Source organism: Anticarsia gemmatalis, chromosome 20 (genome assembly GCF_050436995.1).
Source record: "Anticarsia gemmatalis isolate Benzon Research Colony breed Stoneville strain chromosome 20, ilAntGemm2 primary, whole genome shotgun sequence".
Classification (NCBI taxonomy): domain Eukaryota; kingdom Metazoa; phylum Arthropoda; class Insecta; order Lepidoptera; family Erebidae; genus Anticarsia; species Anticarsia gemmatalis.
This window is the reverse complement of record NC_134764.1, coordinates 1887571-1904261: the sequence shown is the minus strand read 5'-3', so window position 1 is coordinate 1904261 and position 16691 is coordinate 1887571. Positions and strand designations below refer to the sequence as shown.

Here is a 16691-nt window from a genome sequence, read left to right as displayed (position 1 = left end):
ATCTATGGCCGAGCCATGTGTTGCAATATGTCTGTCAATAGTATGGAGCATGATGCAGACTCCTAAACGGGCCACACAAACCGGCAATAATGGCTGACGAAATCACACTCGTCGCAGCAGTCTATATCGTTTTACGAGAAAAATCAAAAAGGAAAAAGCAGAGACAGTGGATTCGACCTTACTTAAATAGGCGTGAAACATTAGACAATTAATGTCAAGAATTAATGCTGGATAAAAAACTATTTGCCAACTTTTCAATTAATTAAATTTAATTTTTAATCAATTTAGTCATTCAAAAAAAATATAAGTATATTTATCAGATTAGTTGAAAATAGAGAATAGAACACATCAAATGATACCGATATGATGATAATAAATATACATCGCGTAGAAAAGGATGCACTATATCATAACAAGAGTGAGCGACTGAAACAACAATAAAACTGGCCGGGCAACATTGCCGTAAAATCGGTAGCTCAGCGATCGTCCGGCAACATATCAAAACAATATCGGCCATTCACTGCAATATCAAAAATGTGTGGCTATGTGTCTGAAGGCGCTTCTAAACGGGCCATATTTTCCTGCAATATGTGGCTGCAACATAGTGGCCGGACATATTGCGAGCAACTCCAGCCATACTACGCAATATTGCAGCAATGTTTCAGACATATAGCCACACATTTTTGATATTGCAGCGAATGGCCGATATTGTTTTGATAGGTTGCCGGACGATCGCTGAGCTACCGATTTTACTGCAATGTTGCCCGGCCAGCTTTATTGTTGTTTCAGTCGCTCACTCTTGTTATGATATAGTGCATCCTTTTCTACGCGATTTATATTTATTTTATCATTTATTATTCAATTTTTTATATAAATTGTCTAATGTTTTACGCCTATTGGCGTAAGGTCGAATCCACTGTCTCTGCTTTTTCCTTTTTGATTTTTCTCGTAAAACGATATAGGCTGCTGCGACGAGTGTCGCAGAAGCCTATATACCTACATGGAAGATTTCGTCGCCTATTTAAGTAAGGTCGAATCCACTGTCTCTGCTTTTGCCTTTTTGATTTTTCTTGTAAAACAATATAGGCTGCTGCGACGAGTGTGATTTCGTCAGCCATTATTGCCGGTTTGTGTGGCCCGTTTAGGAGTCTGCATCATGCTCCATACTATTGACAGACATATTGCAACACATGGCTCGGCCATAGATTGCTCGGCCATCGTTGCAATAAAATATTTTTGTGATGGCCGAGCAATAAGTTGCCAATAGTGCAGCCACATATTGCAGGAAAATATGGCCCGTTTAGAAGCGCCTAGACATTGCTGCAATATTGCTGCAATATTGCGTAGTATGGCTGGAGTTGCTCGCAATATGTCCGGCCACTATGTTGCAGCCACAAATTGCAGGAAAATATGGCCCGTTTAGAAGCGCCTTATAACAATCAGATGGCAAAACAATCCGACCAATCATGAACTTATTCTTAACGGATTGGCCGGATTGGGGAACACTAGCGCTCCGTTTCGAAGAATTCTGAGAGGAGAAGTTAGAGAAGGAAAGCTACTTTTAAAAATGGTTGGGTTATAACTACCATTATTTTTTTTTGTTTCGATTTCTGGGACCTTGGACAGGCGGAAAATAATTTATGTTGCCATATAAATGTATACCTTCCAAAACAGTAGAATTTTACCCAGTGCTAAATTATTTGTTCAAATTAAATTTCTACGCAACATAATAATCCAATGATTTTGTTAGTTCAATCTGAATTTTTTTATACTTCACCAACTAAAAATATTTTGGTTTCTAAACTCTATTAATGTGCAAAGATTGGAGTAGAAATAATACATAGTTTAAATAATGGTATTCAAAATTTACTTGCGCTGACTTCGGGGTGCGTGCCACTGCGTCCGGCTGTGTTGTTGCTTGCAATATTTTTTGTATTATTTTGTTTGTGTATCAAATGTGGTTTCATCACTGTAGAAGCTAGCAACAGTTTTTATTTCGTTAATTTTAAATTAGTTGTTTATTCTTATTAGGTAAGTTAATAAACATTTCATAACAATTTTTGCAAAGTTGAATTCAAAACTTTGTCGAAGTTAAGTCAAACTTAGTGAGTGACACAAGGCCGATATTTTTATGTTTCACTTGTTATTATTAAATTAATTTAATAAATAATTAGTATAAAAACAAATAAATCACCAATATTTCGAGAAATAAATTAAACAATTTTATTATTTACTAATAAATACTCTCTAAAAATCAAAATTCGTTTCAGTTACATTTTGGTTTCTATGGCTTGCACTGTTTTGACTTGGTGTGATAATCTGATAAAATTAAATATATCTAGGAGCTAGTACATAGTAATGGTGCTTATTATTGATTACAACCTCAAATTGTAATAATCAGTTGTTTTTATGAACTCCAGTCTTTCACGAAATATGGCCTGGCGCTCAAACTTGTAGTCAAAATTTTATAAACACTTTCATTCATTATAGTTAATTTTAAAACAATTTTAGCCACCTTTTTAATGAATTAACCAGACACTTTTAAGTGTATTTTACTTGTGTCACTAGAATTTTCAAGATTTTCTTGGTTAGTTTTCATGAGAAATATTAGGTACAAACAAAGTTGTTTTGTCTAAAACAGTAATGGAATAAGAGTGAAGCTAAATATGGTGTTTTATTGTATACTCTCTAATTCTATTTGCATTATCTACTGTTTTCTATTTTCAAAAATGGTCTACATAATATTTGCAAAACCCCTTAGTTCCAGTTCTTTATTGTTTTTCAACAGTATTATTCAACCTTTTTTTAGTAGTGTTTTTAGTTATATTTTTATTTCTTATTTTACTGCATAGAATACTTTCTCTATAATGGAAATAGAACCCAAGTCTGGAGGCTGAAATTTGTTATTTAAATAATTTATTTTCTTTTCAGAAATGGCTTACCCTACACAATTTGAGAGCTACCCAATGTAAGTTTCAACCATTATGCTATTTGTTTGCACATTATTAATTTTACCTATTTAATTAAATTGTCAATTGTCATAACTTCCATACTATCTTATCTATACTAATATAAAGCTGAAGAGTTTGTTTGTTTGTTTGAACGCGCTAATCTCAGGAACTTCTGGTCCGATTTGGAAAATTCTTTCAGTGTTAGATAGTCCATTTATCGAGGGAGGTTATAGGCTATATATCATCACGCTACTACCAATAGGAGCAGAGTACCAGTGAAAAATGTTACAAAAACGGGGAATTTTTTTAACGCTTATGTAACGCAAGCGAAGTTGCGCGGGTCAGCTAGTTCACAATGTTTTTGGAAAAAATTGCTTCTTTGGTCAAATAAATATATTATTTGATTTAGTATTTATTATGTGGTTGCTTTACAGTGTTGCTTTATGATTGTTATGTTTCTGTTTCCTAGAATTCTCTCTGTGAATTTCTCGTTTTATTTTTGGCTTTCCTCGTATATGTCTTTACCCCTTTTTTGATCATATCACAAAAAGCAGTGATAGCCAAGTGGTATAAGTTGATAGCTCCCATGTAAGTAGTCTCTATCAACGTATATCGTAGAACACGAGGCAACTTACCAATGGTTTTAGAAGTTATGTGTGTATTAGAAATTACTTGTTCCAACAGTGAAGGAAAACATGGTGATGAGACCGTACATGCCAAATTTTTTTTTCTATTCTTCACTTATTGAATTAACTAGGAACTATTTTAATTTTGTGTTCACCTTGTAGGGTAGTTCAAGAAGACTCTCCTCAGCTGGACATTGATGTGTTGTTCCCTAATCTTGGGCCACTCCAGTTCTCTGACGAAACACTAGATGTGGAATACAAGGCCCTGGACTTGAAGACATTTAAACCTGTAAGTATTGTTTTATATCTAACTGACTGCAGACTGCGATCTGCGGATCAAGGTGTCTTCGTCAGGGTACAGTTAAATTTTGTCCCATTAATTCTGATCCCATGGGAATTTTGATTCCATTGATCCCTTTTAAACCCTTGTCTTGACAGTATCAAACATATTAAAAAAAGAATTATCCAATTTAGTATGTAAAGGATTATACAAGTTATGTGCATACCTGATATTTCCATGATTCATTTTTATTTATTAGGTTGGGGAAAAAGTGTTTTTGCATTATAGTATGTATTGTAATAAAATCTTTTCTCTACACAAAAAAGCTTGATATTTGGGTACCTCACAAGCTCACTGAAAGAAATCTAATGAACCGTATACTCATTTCTCCGTGGACTTTTTCCCCTGTGAGCTGAGTGTTAATTGATACTTATTCAAGAGTACTGAAACCATAAATAAAATAATTGTGGTTTTTTTCCCATCCCATTGCCTTTAAACTATTTGTGGTTAAACATTAAAGCAGGTTTGTTATTTGTTTAGGTATCAGCCCGGGGTCCGCCTGATAGTACAAATGTTTCCCATGCATCTAATTTCTTAGTGGAAGTCAACAGTAATGACACACATAAGAAAAAGTTTTTGGTAAGTGTTTATTAATTTTACTATTTTTGTTTTCCTTGTAAGTTTTTTTTTAGATAGTAGGTAGTTTCAGGTATCCGTAATTTTTATTTCTGGATACACGGTTACATACAGAATTGACATTATAACTGTGAGTAAATGGTATTCCTAAGTGGTATTCAAATCTCCTCAAATGGTGCAGCGGAAGAATTTGCCATTGCTATTACGTCGGAAGGTCGTGGCTTTGATTCCTACACTGCACACCAAAGAACAAGTTTAAGCGCGGGAATGGTGTTTTTACTGACTAATGCCCGGTTTCTGACGCACATTTAGCGGTATTTTATCTATCAAACGCTATTTAATAGATAAACTACCGCTTAATGTACTTCAGAAACAGGGAATAAACTGTCTACAGAAAAAAAAAGTTATCAATCATCAGAATACATTTCTGGAACTATTAAACAGATTTTGATGATTCTTTCGCCCTTTACTACGTTCTTTCAGGACAGTTTTACTTAATAAAATCTCTTTTCTCGTTCAGTACTCTCATAGACTGGACCGTATCTACGTGGACATGAACTGCGACTTCAGTCTGTCGTTCAACTGGGACCCGGCGCGCGTGCACGGCGCGGACATGTTCGTGCGCGCCGTCGTCGTCTTCTCTGACGCCGAACAAGCGCAGAAACGCGTCGAGCGGTGCCGCCAGCACTTCCCTGATGTACCTACGGGTAAGTATTAGTCCAAACATAATTTAATTTATACTTTTGTAGGCAGAAATACTTCATGAGAATCAAACTCAAGATCTCGGGATCAGTAGTCGTCCTTTAACGCACAGACTAAAAAGGATGTCTATTAGATCTTTTGTTCCACTCAAAGCCAGTCAAAGCACTTAACGGCTGACTATCTGAACTAATTGATAAAAGCTAGGACAGCCTAATGGCGACCCATCCATGGGATGTCCGCATCAAAACTTGCTTAACCCCTACCATCTAGTCAGCACAATTCACTCTGCTAAAACGAGCCATTTCCTACCTTCATAAGAAGAAGATAACACTATACAAACCTTACACCATCCCTTTTAATTTCATTCCTTTTTCCTCTAGTGCCAAAAGAGGTAGCAAAGAACGTGCTCCACTCGTCCCGTGAGTTCGGAACTCAGGGCGTGTATTACTGCGGAGATGCCGAAGCCTTAGACTCGTGGTACTCCGTCGTGGTGCACTTTAACAAGACGACCCTGGATCCTTGCACGCATGCATACAAGTTTGTATGCAAAAGTTCTTGTGCTTCAGGCATCAATCGACGAGCTATTGCTATTATCTTCACTCTGGAAGATCAGTTGTAAGTATTGCTTTTTGTATTTGTAATTAAACAGTATTTTTTATCTAGCTATCCATAAGAAAGACGCAAAAAAGTAGGAGTAAGAATCTAAATTTATATCCTATTAATATTATAAATGTGAAAGTTTGTGAAGATTGTATGTGTGTTTGTATGTATCTCTTTAACAGAAAAGGCCTCTTGAGTTAACAGTTTCAATAACAATGACTCCTTTTGACGAGTTTCATAATATTTACTAGGAATGAACACAGATTAATTAATACATTCTCATTTACTGAAAAAGTAGGCAATCTTCTGTCCCTAGAGTAAAATCTATGACTCTGCAAAAATTTGTTCAAGTTACTTAACATGAAAGAAAGACTTATCATTATATATTATGCATTCTCATTGAGAATATTCTCAATATTATCAATAATGTATTTTCCACCCAGTGGCCGCGTATACGGTCGCCGTCAGGTAGGTACGAAGGTATGTTCCTGTTTGAAGCGCGACATGGTGAAAGATGAAGACGCTGAAGGGGTCTTCAAGACCGGCAAGAAGCGAGTGGCAGGCAACCAGATCACTGAACCTAAGACTAAGAAAATTAAGATGGAGGCACGGGACAATGATCCTAATATGGTGCTTCTGCCTAATGTAAGTAATTATTCCAATTCAGATTGAAACCATGGATAAGGAAAAAAAAATAGGAGTTTGAGCAACATTTGTTACTTATTGAGTGACTGGCGTTCTTTGTTGTCTACCGTCTCCCTTGGTTTTGGAAATAAAGTTTGGAAGTTATCGTAAAGTTTAACATTAGAGGTTTGGAAGTTATCGTAAAGTTAAACATTACATAGTAAAATTTTCATAATAATAGGTACCCTACTCCACTATGTACTAAAGGTTCTCCTTTCTCCCGAATTAGGTACACTGGGACTATCTTTTCAACAAGTGTTACTAAAAGACTCAATCAAGGTGTTCAGTAAGATGTTTTCCTTTACCGTTAGAACACCGAAAAGTCATTAGCATTTCGCCTGAATTTAATCTTCGACCATTTACGTGGTAAGGGATTACTATTAGCTGTAAATACTTCTAAAAAGGTGTATTTCTTCATCAGGTATACGTAGAGGCTAAAGCCATGCTGACAGGCTTGAGGACTATGGTCGATATGATGACCAACGCCGGCCACCACGACCCCGAAGTAGTTCCGAAGTACGCCAACAGTATTGCAGGCCTGAACAAATGCATCCAAACTTTGGAGACGCGGAATGAAACTCAACAATAAGTAAGGTTTAGTTTTTAGATGACTTTTGTTTTGTATTAACCCATTACTGTCCCACTGCTGGGCAAGGGTCTCCTCCCGTAATGAGGGAATGGTTAGGCCTTGAGTCCACCACACTGGCCAAGTGTGGGTTGGTTTATTTTTGTTTTGTATTGTTATTGAAGGTGGTGATATCCTTATTGTTGACTGTGGTCAGTTTTATTGCTAGTATACTTTTTAGCGATTGGTTATGCACTAGCTAATCCAGAAGAGGGAATAGGAAGCTTAATACAACCCATCCAAACATATTTTTAGCGGGATACCCTGAAAAACCTAGAAGAAGAAAAGCGTTAAAACTCATATAAAAAAAAACGCTATTGAATAGATAAACTACCGCTAAATGTACTCAGAAACCGGGCATTAGTGTAGTCATACTTAAAACTTCATCTATACTTTAGACGAGAATTACTAAAAGATAATTTATTTCCCTGTATAATATCAATAAACGAATAGAATTCCACCGTTTGTCTCTGGATATAACTGCCTTCGACAATGACTAATGTTGTCGAGAATGGTTCATTGGTTTAGGTATAACGTGGAGTCAGCGCAGAACAATCGACTCTATTTACTTGAACATATAACTGATATTTGCTCAACAAGTGAAAGGAAACTCAAACATTATGTAGCCATACTGTTTAGGGGATTTTTGTTTCGAAATAAATATAAAAAAATACTGACCTGATAACATAGACTAAATGAAATATGTCCCACCGGGTTTTCGACTATCCCCAAACTAAATATCATCAAAATAGGCTCTTCGGTTTAGTGGTAAAACGTAACAGTCAGATTTTCGCATTTATAATACCAATTATACCTACGTTTAAGGTTGATGCAATGATGAAATGTTGAGAGTTGCTTTCATTCATTAGCTGTTAAGTGTCAGTTAATCTAGCAGGTAGGTTATCTGACTGTTATGTTTTAACTATGAAAGTCGCCCTAAATCATATACAATATAGGAAACAAATCGTCAAATTGGACACACATGGTGTAAAATAATAGAAAATATTGGCTGTAACATTCAGTTTATTACAAATAAAATGTTATACCAACTGGTCATATTTTTCGCTTATTCGCTCGCACGCGCACCTAACCGCAAACTGATAAATAAAATCAGCCCACTAGGTAGATAAATCTTAATGAATCATTCTCATGTAACTACTGCATTTTGATACAATTATTATGTTGATAGAATAATCGTTATTATGCTAGCTTTTTACCCGACTGCGCGAAGAAGGGTAATGTGTTTTTATACTTCATGAAACAATTCACTTGTTACCTTTTAAAACTACTGGCGTTTCTGTGGACTATAGTATAAGTACTTTTTTTCACTAACTCTGTGGCGCGGTCGGTAGTGATACGACTGCCTCGCAGTGGTCTCTGGTTCGAATTCCGGGTCGGGACAAAAATATTTTTCTGAGTTTTAGACTGCCTGGAGTTAGGTAGTCGATAGTGTATAAGACAGCAAGAAGTTTCGGGTTTCGAATCCTGGATCAGGCCAAAAGGTCTGCCCAGAGTTAGGAAGTTGAGATCGTAGACCCCCGTGCCTCGGAGAGCACCTTTCATTGGTCGTGGTGGTTAAAATAGCCGTGGCCTCAAGATGAGTCAACTTACAACTGAGCAAATAAAAAGCAGAATAGTTATGAAGTCCCTGTTGCATAACTTCTTATAAGTATTAGTAGCTATCACTTGGAAAGGACATGGCCGATTTTTGTGTGTGCCATAAAAATCGAAATCCGTCATTTTAGAAGTAGGTGAAATAATATGCAGGGATAAAAATACTAAGCTAGTCGTTGAAGCTTTTTGAAAGAGATAATAGTCCTTATATACCAGTCCACAGAAACCTACCTAGTAGTAAATAGTCTGGTCCCACCCGTTAGGTTATGACTCATTAGAGCAATAAGCATTCATTTGTAGAAATTAATATCGCATTATACCAGTGGCTTAAAGCATAATTTACTTAAATACAGTGCCTTACCTCCCTGTGAGACTGATAACTTATAATTCTAATAAAAGTTCCAAAAGTATTTTACAACAATATTTACTCATGAAGAAGTAGTACAGTCAAAATCTTGTCTTTTTTAAGGAATTATTGATGTGGGATTAGCCCTGACTTTAGTGTTGCTAACAACTAATGATTAAAATATTGTTGGTTTGTAATTATCAAATTTATGCTTATTGTTGCGAAAAATGTTGGAAAAATTAAAAAATTGTATAGTTTAGTTGCCACTTGTAAAACTTACAAACTGTTATTTTTTACTAACTCTCTTGTTGAAAACGTCTCAAAATAAAGGAGCTTTTTGTGTTTTTTAGTTCGAAATTATGATGTTCTTGTGCCATTTTGATATAAGCATTATATTTTTGTATGATTTTATTATAAAAATTAAGGATATATGAATATATTTTAATTTTCTTGTGGTGTGGTTCACAGATGTTCAGTTCGGCATGTTCCAAACAATATTGTTTCGAGTCGGTTTTGTTCGATAAATATTGGCGAATCGAATATTTGTGTACAAACTCTTATTGTTGGCTAGGGCCTGTTTCATGCTTTTTAGTTTATCTTTTATAAGAATTTTGAGGTGTTTTTAATAACAGAATATATAAAAATTCATTCAGTGCAATGAATTTTGGTGCTTTATTATGAATAGTAGTTTGAAAAGTTTGTAAGATTTATGCTTGGTTCTTTTACCCAATTACTATGTTTTATAACAATTTTATTTGTACTCCCAGTACTATTGATTTTATTATTAATTTTAATGTTTCTTAATGAATTATGTTAGATTAAGACTAAGATTATTATGATAAGTTTTTTAAATGTAATTTCTAACATTTTGAACTTGTTTTTTTAAGAACATGTTTATTATGTTTCAAATTATCCGCCTTGTTATAATGTTTAAGTACAATAAATATAATTTCTAGATCTATAAGCTAAGGCAGTGTGTTGGTGAGCTTTGTGCTAAATTATTGTTGTTTTGCACTTGGTCCACTATTACACAAGAGTCTATTATGATAAAAGTTGTATTTTTCAAAAGTTAAATATATTATTAAAATTGAATAGTGTTTTATTGTTATTTCTGCTGCTATAGTACATCATTAATTTACTGTCTCATGCATCATTGCAGGTTTTTCCAGGTCATTGTTAGTCTAAAATGTGTCAGTCATCAATTTATTTTAATGAAGTTACTGAAATTAGACGAGTTTATTTCTAAAATAAAGGTCTTTTAGTAAAACACATATAAAATATAAATGCATTATAATTACTCATTCATCATTAAAATCTTACAACAGTTTCAAGTGTCCAGTCACTTTGTCTATCACATCTTTTGGAGCAGGGCCTATACCCAGCACAGTAATAGAGTTAGGAGCAATCTGTGTCCTGCCCGCATCTCTTATCAATGAAGTAATCAGTCCCAATTTCTTAGCATTCTCCGATATTTGTTTAATTTCCTCTAAGGAGTCTGTTTTTAGAGCTACTTTGGCTTGGCCAGTTTGTTGCCACTTTCGTAGGCTTTTAGGGTCCTTTAACTGTGCCTTTTCAAAAGCTCCAACAGCTGCATGACTACATTGGGCTGCAATTTTTCCTTTTCCCATGTTCAAATCTGTTCTTACCACTAAGACTAACTTGTGTTCTTGATTTGAGGTGAACTGCAAAAGAAATAACATTATTAAATATTGTTTATCAGCGTATACTAATGGGAAAAATCATACTATTTTTAGTTACACATTGCAATTAGATGATGCAATAATTTTGTAACATTACATGGAGTAGGTAATGTTTACAGTATTGTGTAAAATAATAAAATAAAATAAATGTACCATGATATTATATTATCGCCACAGAAAGGTCGGAACTGCGGAAAAAGAGCTAGACTATATGTAATAAGATGTGTAATAAACATGAAATAAGACTAAAATCGCTTACATCAGCATATTAATTCAGATTAGAAATGTGGCGACTGGTCTTAGCTACGAAAGGCTACGTGTCATAAAAGTCTACATATTGTCTTGATATAAATGTTGCAAGATAATGAAGAAGACCAATGATAAGTTTGATGACTCACTTTGTCAAGGCTGGTGATAGCATATTGACATTAAATTACTTTTATTTAGCAACAATTACCTACTGTCTTCTTTCGATTTACGTCTATAGCAGCGCAAGTAACATATTCAACTTTTTATCACAAGAATAAGTTAATTAATAGATTGAAATAAGGTTATAAAAAGTGCAATTTGAAAAGTTGGTGTTTACCTGTTTAATAACATTTTTAGCTTCAGACATTGCTGCGAAGTACCTCTTTATGGCTAATATAGAAAATCCTATACAAATTCCACAACCCAGGCCAGTAAAGAAAGAAAGGTTTAACTCCATTTTTTGTTTTGACGAAATGGTTATGAGGTTAAGTTTCTGCCGGATGCTATACTGAGTGCACTGTCTTGATTTTTATTATATAGTTTAGCTTATCTTTATCACAACAAATCAATTGTATATGTACTTTTCTAGTTTAAGTATGATGATAGAGATTAAAGGAATCACTGGAAATCCCTGCAGGTCAGTCTGGATTGAGATTAGTACAGACATTCATGAGAGAAAGAGATAACACATACGAATAACAGCTAAGAAAGAAAAAGACAGGTGACTTTCATGTTAAAAGAACATTAGATGATTCACAAAATTGGAATGCGCCTAAACTTTACTCATGTTTTTGACAGATTATTTATTGTGTTACCATTTTACAAAATAGAGTTAATCGTGGTAGAATTTACTAAATGCGTCGTCGTGTTTACATATTGCTAAGCAACAAATTATATTGCAGTGGTTTTGATATCATACAATCATAGAATTTTTTAGCGAATTTTGAGTCTACTGGGTTTTTAAAGATATCAAAATGAAGAAAACGAAAGATTTGGCGCCGATAGCGATTCCACATGGACCACCAGTGGAATCCACCCAGGAGTACTTCAAGTCTTTGATGGAAACCCAAAGTATGGTCCAGTGAGTATGAGCATATTGGTATAAATATCTAATTAAAACTCCACTGCACTGTTAGTACAAAGTGCGGCAAGGTTGAAATACACTATGTACTTATTGCATCATTTATGTGGGTACTTATTTGTTACCAACTTAAGTTAAAAAGTAACGGTTTTCAGAAAATATCCAGTATGGGACGTCGCGAGGCCCACGCCTCAGGTATTGATGGAGCAGGCGCGTCGAGATCTAATGGAGGCTGACGAAGAACTGGCGCAGAAGAGATTGGAGGAGAAGAAGAATAGAGAGCTCATGGACGACAAGTGGGATGACTTGAGAAAGAAGGAGATGTTGCTGAAGGAGTCTTTTATTAGCTTTAACAAGGTGACAAAAGAATTTTACAAAGTAGAGTATAGTATAGTTCTGGGAGTATCAGATAATATAGTTCTTGGCTTGACAAAGCATTGCCGTTTATTCGGAATAAATTATACGTCCTTTATTATGGTTTTGATGGATATAGGTACCTAAACCTTTTGTTGGTCTTGCTTTCTTTAATGACATTAAAGCATGTGCGATTTTTTTCAAAATATCTGATAGGCACGAACTGGATGTCGAAGTAAAACTTTGGACGACATTTATTGGCAGTTCTTAAAAAAAAGGTTTTTTTTACTCCTACCTACCTAAACGATACATTCTATTCAAACAGTTTATTCGTGAAAATCAAGAGAAGCGCGACAGAGCTGAGCGTAAAATGGCGGCCGACAACGAAGTGCTGGAACGTAAGACTAAGGAGACGGAGGCCATGCGCAAGAGAGTGGACGAGATGGAGGAAGTCAAACAGCTCATGGAACAGCAAGTCAAAGACTATACGATTTATGAAGTGAGTTATCATAAATTTTGATTACTGACGTGTACGTAATATTTGCTAACATACGAGCATTACATACATAATATTACGCTTGTTATATCCGAAGAAAGAAATACACCCATGTTTTGCCACTAACAATGTACATAACACGTTATGAAATGTTGGATTTCTAAGTATTTAGAAATATTATAAACTTTGCCCGACCTGGGAATAGAAGAGGTCTCGTGATCAACATTCTATCGACTGCTCCATAGAGGCAGTCGAAAATTTATTTTAATACTTATGTTTTTAACATGTTCGAACTATCAGTTACGTATCGAACGCCTTGGTTACGGCGCGGCGGCGGCGTGGTGACCACACATGGCATAGTTGGCGATATACTTACACACTGCCATATTAAGAATGGCGTGTATTTCTGTCATTTTCAATATTGTCTTTTTTTCCAGGATTACCTGATGTCCGTAGTACACAACTATCCCGAGTTCAAACAGCCGCTAGACGTTCTCAACAGATACGAAGCTCTGGGTGAGTCACAATACAGTCAATACGATGACTCAAATATAAACAATAATATACAAACCATTGCAACTATTTCATTTTCGCCAGTATTTTAGCCCATTACTATCCCACTGTTAGGTAAGGATCTTTTCCCGGAACGAAGGTGTCTTTGAGTCCATAACGCGGTAGTCCGAAATCTTGAAAAATATTTAAAACAAACCTTGTCATGCATTGTTGCTTCACCGGTAGAGAAAGTGATTATTATTATTTTCAATATTTAGTCCGAAATACGTAATTAAGTGTATAAAATGACCTTAAGCTTGGACGTTCCACCACTTTAATGAAAGGTGACTATCACTTCTCAACCGATTCATATCATTTTGCGGTAACGACTTATAGACGTCGCCAAACAACTTGAACATAATTTTCTGTATTAGAAAGCAAACAGAATGTAGATCCAGTGCAGAGGACACTTGGTTGGCTGTTATACCAGTCGGGTTGTCGAAGCTGAAACGCCCTCGCCTTTGCGCAAAACTATTATACCTAAACTGACCTAAAAATCGTTCACTAAGATGTAGCGAAATTGTTCAAGTTGTTTGGCGGCCCCTATACCTAGTTTAGCTAATACTACTATTAAGACCTAAGTTCAGCTAATACTACTTCATATTAGTGTTTCTGAAACTCTTCTTTATGTTATAAAGCTGCTGCCAAGTCGACGTTGGCTGAGCGTCAGGAGCGAGACCTGGAGATGCTGGAGGAAGCGCGGCAAGAGATCGCGGCGCTTACTGAGGAGAAGAAGCTCTTCATCATGGGCTTGAACAATACGCTCGCTAATTTGAGGGTAGGTACCATTTACTTTCTAAAATAATAGCACATCATATTTGTTATTTTGCGTAAGTAGTTTTACATGCCTCGTCTACTCTCGTCGTAGAGTATCGAATGTGATAACGCAGTTCTCGGTTTAGACAGACAATCTCCTAAGCTTTTCTGATCGTAAAATTCTTATTCAGTGTTTGTTTGGAGGAGAGCACTTAATTCCGGGTAATTATCTGGACTCTCGTGCCAACACGACGAGGTACCAAGATACAGTATACCGACGTCTATGTCATCGTGTTCATACTTGGCCTGACCTGAGTCAAGTGATATGTTGTTGAAATTTCAAACAAAACATATCAATTCATACTAATATTCTGCGTTTCTGAATGAAATTTTCAAAAATCCTCTCTTAAAGCTCTTTTACACTTCCTAAGGAATTTTCATACCAAATTTCAACTTATTACGCTCAGTAGTTTCGGCTGTGCGTTGTGTTCCAGTTGTGCTCGCCAGTCGGTAAACGATCTATGGGTTAAGCAACCGTTGGCGCGGTCATTCAATAGATGGATGAACGGGTATTTGAACTGAGCGTCTTCGTGCTTCGAAGGGCACGTAAATTTTACTTTGATTTAATTGATTTACTTTTGTCCAGTGGCGCTACGACAAAATCCGTAACCGCGTTATAAAATGGGAGCTAGCATTGAACCGCCTCAAAGAAACTGCCGCGCGGCGCCATGTTGAACTGTGTCACGTGAGATCAGCTATCTGGAGCCTGTACGTGAAGATCTGCAAGCACAAGGGACTGACCATCGACATCGCGACCGACGACTTTGAGCAACAGCTTGTGGTCATCATGAGAGCGTTGCTCGAGTTGAGGAGGATTTATAGAATAGCGCAGCGGAGATCTAAGGAAAAGTAAGTGGGAATTACAAGACTTTATTAGCATCCGGTGCGATTATGTACTCACATAGATAAGTTTTTAGCGTCTAGTTTGTTTTGTTTCATGAATTTTGTGTAAGTTTCGGTTAGTATAACGGGCAGAATAATGTCAGCTTTTTCCATATTTTATTTCCTGTTACTTTTTCTATGAAGCAGCAAGCAGACATTGTTTTGTGTGTCTGAAGAACTTGTCCTAAATCTTTACATTGAGATGGGAAGAGAATTGGTTACTAAAACTTTTACCTTTAAAGCCAGAGTTAAATTACAAAAATACATTGCCTAATTTCCAGACAATCCTATCTGAAAATATAGGTGATATAAAAATCGATCGATAATCACATATTATTATAGCTGTCTTGTTATAATCAGTTATAATGACTCATTATACTGACACTACGAATGATCAATAACATTTATTTTATCGTCTAACTAACAGTGATAAAACCACTCGACTTTGTGATTAAAATAAGTTATCTAAATGCATAATTATTGCTTAAATCGTAGGCATGTCTGCTTAGTAAGTTAATTGTCTATTTTGCAATCCTTATCTTAATACTGTTAATATAAAAACATACATAATTACCACAATACACCTAATTCTTATCTTTATCGATGCGATTCAAAGGATATATTAAAATATGCAGACATATTTTTTTTATCAGCAATTTCATCGACGCCTTTGGGAAACGAATAACTGTTTTACTTACTAAGTAGGTATCTATAGTATTACAAAGTTAGAATTAAATAGATGAACTTAATATTAACGATATAGAAAAGTCGGGAAATCCAAGGAAAATCTTACATTTGGCTAATTTTATTCGTCTGCTTGTAAGTTTATGTGGCACCTCTCCTAAGTAACTGGCGGTTACGGACCCGATCGAATACGCATTAGCACGTCCGTGTCCATTACATTCTGCTTTTAATCGCTGAAAATAAGCGCATTATTTAAACGTTGTTCCAAATACAATGTAAGTGTTATTATATAATATATACTAAATACTAGGTAGCTTTTACCCGCGACTTCGTCCGCCACCTGAATTTTCCCATGGGAATGCCCCATTTCCCCGAGGTAAAAAGTAGCCTATGTCCTTTCTTGGGTATCAAAATATCTCCATACCAAATTTTATGCAAATTGGTTCAATAGTTTAGGCGTGATTGAGTAACAGACAGACAGAGTTACTTCCACATTTATAATTTTAAGTATGGATTATTATAACTTAGATGTAATTGAATGTAATACTTCTTAATGAGTGACTTATTCTACAGAGAATCGGAGTCCGGAGCGCAGACAGAACACTGAGTCATCCAGCCACGCTAGTGTTAACTTGACTACCTCGGAGATGCCAAAAATTATTTATTAATCGTTGTTTAATATTATTTCGTGTTTATGTGTTGTGTTTTAAAATAAATCGTTAGTTTTGTGTTATTTGTTTACTGAAATAAATTGTAATCACTTACTTATTATGAATTTAGTTTTCTTTCTTACAGCGTAAGTCATTTTTATGT

General features: G+C 35.5%; 3 protein-coding genes across 4 annotated transcripts; 2 read left to right on the top strand and 1 right to left on the bottom strand.

Annotated features, from left to right (window-relative positions):
• The first annotated feature begins 1881 nt into the window (after positions 1-1881).
• Positions 1882-10156, top strand: p53. Its single transcript, XM_076127573.1, has 8 exons — positions 1882-2031; positions 2932-2968; positions 3740-3866; positions 4398-4496; positions 5014-5200; positions 5576-5810; positions 6239-6440; positions 6901-10156. The coding sequence occupies exons 2-8, from the start codon at positions 2934-2936 to the stop codon at positions 7066-7068; spliced, it is 1053 nt and encodes a 350-aa protein (XP_075983688.1). The 5' UTR covers positions 1882-2031; positions 2932-2933; the 3' UTR covers positions 7069-10156.
• A 183-nt stretch (positions 10157-10339) lies between these two features.
• LOC142981574 (peptidyl-tRNA hydrolase 2, mitochondrial-like) lies at positions 10340-11703 on the bottom strand. 2 transcript variants are annotated; one of them, XM_076127579.1, is made up of 2 exons: positions 11351-11703; positions 10340-10746 (listed from the first exon to the last, which is right to left on the bottom strand). In XM_076127579.1, the coding sequence occupies exons 1-2, from the start codon at positions 11468-11470 to the stop codon at positions 10381-10383; spliced, it is 486 nt and encodes a 161-aa protein (XP_075983694.1). In that variant the 5' UTR covers positions 11471-11703; the 3' UTR covers positions 10340-10380. The 2 variants fall into 2 exon arrangements, with proteins under 2 accessions (XP_075983694.1, XP_075983695.1); XM_076127580.1 differs by lacking the exon at positions 11351-11703 and adding an exon at positions 10918-11061.
• Positions 11704-11861: 158 nt separating this feature from the next.
• On the top strand, positions 11862-16647 carry LOC142981572 (coiled-coil domain-containing protein 42 homolog). Its single transcript, XM_076127577.1, has 7 exons — positions 11862-12094; positions 12250-12451; positions 12774-12947; positions 13382-13460; positions 14135-14274; positions 14899-15161; positions 16452-16647. The coding sequence occupies exons 1-7, from the start codon at positions 11988-11990 to the stop codon at positions 16483-16485; spliced, it is 999 nt and encodes a 332-aa protein (XP_075983692.1). The 5' UTR covers positions 11862-11987; the 3' UTR covers positions 16486-16647.
• Positions 16648-16691: the final 44 nt, after the last annotated feature.

Excerpts from the sequence above, each read along its gene's own strand:
- p53 (XM_076127573.1), top strand. The coding sequence starts at position 2,934 with ATGGCTTACCCTACACAATTTGAGAGCTACCCAAT. Across the intron at positions 2,969-3,739 it reads CAATTTGAGAGCTACCCAAT|GGTAGTTCAAGAAGACTCTC; the intron begins GTAAGTTTCAAC and ends TTCACCTTGTAG. Across the intron at positions 5,201-5,575 it reads CTTCCCTGATGTACCTACGG|TGCCAAAAGAGGTAGCAAAG; the intron begins GTAAGTATTAGT and ends TTTTTCCTCTAG.
- LOC142981572 (XM_076127577.1), top strand. The coding sequence starts at position 11,988 with ATGAAGAAAACGAAAGATTTGGCGCCGATAGCGATTCCACATGGACCA. Across the intron at positions 13,461-14,134 it reads CAACAGATACGAAGCTCTGG|CTGCTGCCAAGTCGACGTTG; the intron begins GTGAGTCACAAT and ends TATGTTATAAAG. Across the intron at positions 14,275-14,898 it reads ATACGCTCGCTAATTTGAGG|TGGCGCTACGACAAAATCCG; the intron begins GTAGGTACCATT and ends ACTTTTGTCCAG.
- LOC142981574 (XM_076127579.1), bottom strand. The coding sequence starts at position 11,470 with ATGGAGTTAAACCTTTCTTTCTTTACTGGCCTGGGTTGTGGAATTTGT. Across the intron at positions 10,747-11,350 it reads CTAAAAATGTTATTAAACAG|TTCACCTCAAATCAAGAACA; the intron begins GTAAACACCAAC and ends TTTCTTTTGCAG.